The sequence below is a fragment of the Mustela erminea genome, chromosome 2 (assembly GCF_009829155.1).
Source record: "Mustela erminea isolate mMusErm1 chromosome 2, mMusErm1.Pri, whole genome shotgun sequence".
Lineage (NCBI taxonomy): Eukaryota > Metazoa > Chordata > Mammalia > Carnivora > Mustelidae > Mustela > Mustela erminea.
In genome coordinates, this window is record NC_045615.1 from 132,392,591 (window position 1) to 132,397,405 (window position 4,815).

At 41.8% G+C, this 4,815-nt stretch overlaps 1 protein-coding gene across 1 annotated transcript; it reads left to right on the forward strand.

The window, feature by feature from the left end:
* The first annotated feature begins 3,963 nt into the window (after positions 1-3,963).
* Positions 3,964-4,365, forward strand: LOC116585026 (RNA polymerase II subunit A C-terminal domain phosphatase SSU72-like). Its single transcript, XM_032334189.1, has one exon. The coding sequence runs from the start codon at positions 4,018-4,020 to the stop codon at positions 4,351-4,353; it is 336 nt and encodes a 111-aa protein (XP_032190080.1). The 5' UTR covers positions 3,964-4,017; the 3' UTR covers positions 4,354-4,365.
* Positions 4,366-4,815: the final 450 nt, after the last annotated feature.

Here is a 4,815-nt window from a genome sequence, read left to right on the forward strand (position 1 = left end):
ACATTGAGATATCACCTTATACCAGTTAGAATGGCCAAAATTAGTGAGGCAGGAAACAACATGTGTTGGAGAGGATGTGAAGAAAGGGGAACCCTCTTACACTGTTGGTGGGAATGCAAGTTGGTGCAGCCACTTTGGAGAACAGTGTGGAGATTCCTCAAGAAATTAAAAATAGGGGCGCCTGGGTGGCTCAGTGGGTTAATCCTTTGCCTTCGGCTCGGGTCATGATCTCAGGGTCCTGGGATCGAGCCCCACATCGGGCTCTCTGCTCGGCAGGGGGCCTGCTTCCTCCTCTCTGCCTGTGTCTCTGCCTACTTGTGATCTGTCTGTCAAATAAATAAATAAAATCTTAAAAAAAAAAAAAGAGCAACTGTCTCTAAAAAAAAAAAAAAAAAGAAAAGAAATTAAAAATAGAGCTTCCGTATGACCCTGCAATTGCACTACTGGGTATTTACCACAAAGATACAGATGTAGTGAAAAGAAGGGCCATCTGTACCCCAATGCTTATAGCAGCAATGGCCACGGTCACCAAACTATGGAAAGAACCGAGATGCCCTTCAACGGACAAATGGATAAGGAAGATGTGGTCCATATACACTCTCCTTCTCTTCTACCTCCATCAGAAAGGTTGAATACCCAACTTTTGTAGCAACATGGACAGGACTGGAAGAGATTATGCTGAGTGAAATAAGTCAAGCAGAGAGAGTCAATTATCATATGGTTTCACTTATTTGTGGAGCATAACAAATAGCATGGAGGACAAGGGGAGATGGAGAGGAGAAGGGAGTTGAGGGAAATTGGAAGGGGAGGTGAACCATGAGAGACTATGGACTCTGAAAAACAATCTGAAGGTTTTGAAGGGGTGGGGGGTGGGAGGTTGGGGGGACCAGATGGTGGGTATTAGAGAGGGCACGAATTGCATGGAGCACTGGGTGTTGTGCAAAAACAATAAATACTGTTACACTGAAAAAAAAAAATAAATTTTTTTTAAGTGGATTCTTTTTTTAATTAAGATTTTATTAATGTATTTGAAAGAGAGAGACACAATGAGAGAGGGAACACAGCAGGGGGAGTGGGAGAGGGAGAAGCAGGCTTCCAGATGAGCAGGGAGCCCCGTGCAGGACTTGATCCCAGGACTCTGGAATCATGACCTGAGCCGAAGGCAGCGCTTAATGACTGAGCCACCCAGGCGCCCTGAATAAAGTAGATTCTAGCACCATGCATGAAGTATGGCACCATCCATTTTTTTAAAAGATTTTATCCATTGGAGAGAGCACAAGTTGGGAGAAAACCAGAGAGAAAAGGAGAAGCAGATTCTCTCCTGAGTGCAGAGCCCAACGCTGGGCTCCATTCCACGTCTCTGAGATCGTGACCTGAGCGGAAGTCACTTAACCAACTGAGTCACCCAGGCATCTCAGGACTATCTATTCAAAATGTACAAGGATACTAATCCACACTATAAATTGTTTATGGTACAAGTACAGAGATAATACAAATATATGTAATAAAAGTATAAAAACATGAACAGAAAGAATACAGTATCTTCAGTGAAAAGATAGCTCTGGATTGTTAGAATAATGGAATGGGGATGGGTTTGAACTCTATACACTGATTAAAAAAAGAAAGAATCGGAAGCAAATATGGCAGAAAATTCACTTCTGTGATACATGTATCCCTGGCAGCACAAACAAATTCTCTAAAAGATGTACGGGTGTTCCATATTTCAATGGAATGAACCAAAGCCAAACTCCCATGTATTTTTTTCCTAAAACTTATCTTTTAGAGAACTTGTCACACTGGTTCTTTCCAGATTCCAAAGGGCATCCCTTGCAATTTTCTAAATCTTAGTAGCTGTTAAATTTTCCAGCGCACGAAACAAAGGGACAGTCTGAAACATGAAGTAAGATGTTGAGAAAGAATGACTCTAACTGGGTAACAAATCCTTTTGAAATCCAGCAAACTTGCCATAGTTTTCCTTCATGCCTCAACATCATCAGAGCTGACAGTTACTAAGAGCCACAGAGACGTTTGTGAGCCTGGGGATCTCCTGGGAGCACTGTACCGTGCTTTGGGATATATGTTAATCCCTCAGATTCACTCACTTGCTGCTTAAAATGTAAAATGTTGAATAAGAAGTTCTGGATACAATCGTGAGGCCCCTTGTCCTGACTCCCTTTGCAGGCCCCAGGGCAACTTTTTTTCCTTTTACCCATACAGGGTGTAGAGATTACTTAAAAATATAATCTTAGGGCGCCTGGGTGGCTTAGTGGGTTAAGCCTCTGCCTTCAGCTCAGATTGTGATCTCAGGGTCCAGGGATGGAGCCCTGCATGGGGCTCTCTGCTCAGCAGGGAACCTGCTTCCCTTTCTCTCTCTGCCTGCCTCTCTGCCTACTTGTGATCTCTGTCTGTCAAATATATAAATAAAAATCTTTAAAAAAAAATTTTTTTAAATAAAATTAAAAAAAAAAAAAGACTATCAACCGAAAGTCTTCCACCTCCTTCTATTCCCCATTGTGAAGCTTCTCATGTTTGCTTCCTTGAAACGTATGACCTTTGAGAATGTAAAGTCATTGAATTATAAGAAAAGATTAAATGAATTCTCTAAAGGAATAAGAATATATGCAGGGGTTTCGTTGAGGGATTTTCTTCTGATGGGAAAATTGGGAGATTACTGATAGGGTCACTGAGCAGTGAGATTTAGGAGGCATAGTGGTATGCTGGAACCAGCTCATATTGGCTTGCAAGAGCAGATTGTTAAATTTTTAGAATTTTGTGAGCTGGTTGTTATGCCCAACCATTATTAAAAGGATAAGTGTACACATTTGCAATAAGTTATATTAAAAAGAGATAACAGAGGGACATGGCTGACTCAGTAAAGTGTAAGACTTTTTTTTTTAACTTTTTTTTTTTAGATTTCATTTATTTATTTGACAGAAAGAGAGAGATCACAAGTAGGCAGAGAGGCAGGCAGAAGGAGAGGAGGAAGCAGGCTCCCCACTGAGCAGGGAGCTCTATGCAGGGCTCGATCCCAGGACCCTGAGATCATGACCTGAGCCAAAGGCAGAGGGTTAACCCACTGAGCCACCCAGGCACCCTTAGAGTATAAGTCTCTTGATCTTAAGGTTGTGAGTTCAAACTCCATGTTGGGCACAGAGATTACTTAAAAAAAAAAAAAGATAATAGACATTTAAAACTCATTCATTCTTAATTTTTTTTTACTACATTTTATCATTATCTATGCCCTTGAGGTTATTTATGTCTATTTTATCTGCATGATGGGAATATTACATAATGATGTGTTACGCACAACTCTTCCCAATTCCACATCCAGGGACACTATGTTGATAGTTTGAAATAGGCGGTGGTGAGGGTATTTACAACATGGCAACACCAGCAGGCATTACAGATCAAGGTTCAATTTATTAGTTTGTTGATTGTGTAGACTTAAAAGTTATGGAGAGAATGTTGATGCAGATTAAACTTAAAAGTGTGTTATGTCTGCAGCTGTTAACATTGTAAATAGCATTAAAAAAATTGAGTGGGAGCTCCTGGGGGGCTCAGTTGGTTAAGCATCTGCTTTTTGGCTCAGGCCATGATATCAGGGTCCTGGGATTGAGCCCTGCATAGGGCTTCCTGCTCAGTGGGGAGTCTGCTTCTTCCTCTTCCTCTGCCCACCTCTCTCTCTCCCTTCCCTCTGCTTGTGCTCTTAGTTGTTTCACTCTCTCTCTCCCCTCTGCATGTGCTCTCTCTTAGTTGTTTAACTTTCATTTTACTGCTTAACAAAAATATCAAGCAATATTCATGGAATTACGCTGGTTTATCAATAGTAACAATATGTTGCTTTGGTTATAAAAACTCAGTAAAAATCAACAAAAGTGTTTTGTGAGAATTAATTGGTTATACGGAATTTAAAGAGAGGACATTTATAAGTTAATATCTTTGTGATAAGAACATTTTTTTTAAAGTAGTTTTCAGGCTTGAGACTAAGAACTCTACACACAGAATGGCATCTTACATATGTTGGATAGAAATAAGAGGATCGAGCCACAGCCAGAAAGATTCCAGAACTGCAGAGACCTGTTCGATCTGATCCTCACGTGTGAAGAGAGAGCGTATGATCAGGTGTTGGAAGATCTGAATTCCAAAGAGCAGGAGACCTGCCAGCCGGTGCACGTCATCAACGTGGACATCCAGGACAGCCACGAAGAGGCCGCCTTGGGGGCATTCCTCATCTGTGAGCTGTGTCAGTGCATTCAGCACACGGAGGACGTGGAGAACGAGATCGATGAGCTGCTTCAGGAGTTTGAGGAGAAGAGCGGCAGAGCCTTCCTGCACACGGTCTGCTTCTACTGACCCAGCTGGCCTGGCGCCAGGTGTGCTGCCCACCCTCCTGAAGCCATCTTTTTGAGCTTCCTTTTGTTAATACTTTTTCCTTCCTGATGCTTGTTTTTACTTTCAGGTACTCTGTTGGCCGATAGCAGTGGTACCAATAAACTGTGCATAGGAAACGCAAAGACACAAATGCGTGATTCAAAACAATCACGTTTTCTCTCTCCCACGTATACTTACAAGTGGGATGTTGATTATAAAGTTTTTTTTTCTCTACCCTAAACAGTAAACAACATTTATAGTACATTTCCCCCATGAATTTGTGGCTTTCATTGTGGTTCCTCCCTTCCACCCTCCAAACTTGCAGGAATGTACAAATCACCTGAATAAAGCAATGGGCTTTATCTTGCTGGGGGCGGTGGGGTTGGGGAAACAAAAACCTTGAACTCACAACCCCGAGATTGAAAGTCACATGCTCTACTGACT

Excerpts from the sequence above, each read along its gene's own strand:
- LOC116585026 (XM_032334189.1), top strand. The coding sequence starts at position 4,018 with ATGTTGGATAGAAATAAGAGGATCGAGCCACAGCCAGAAAGATTCCAG.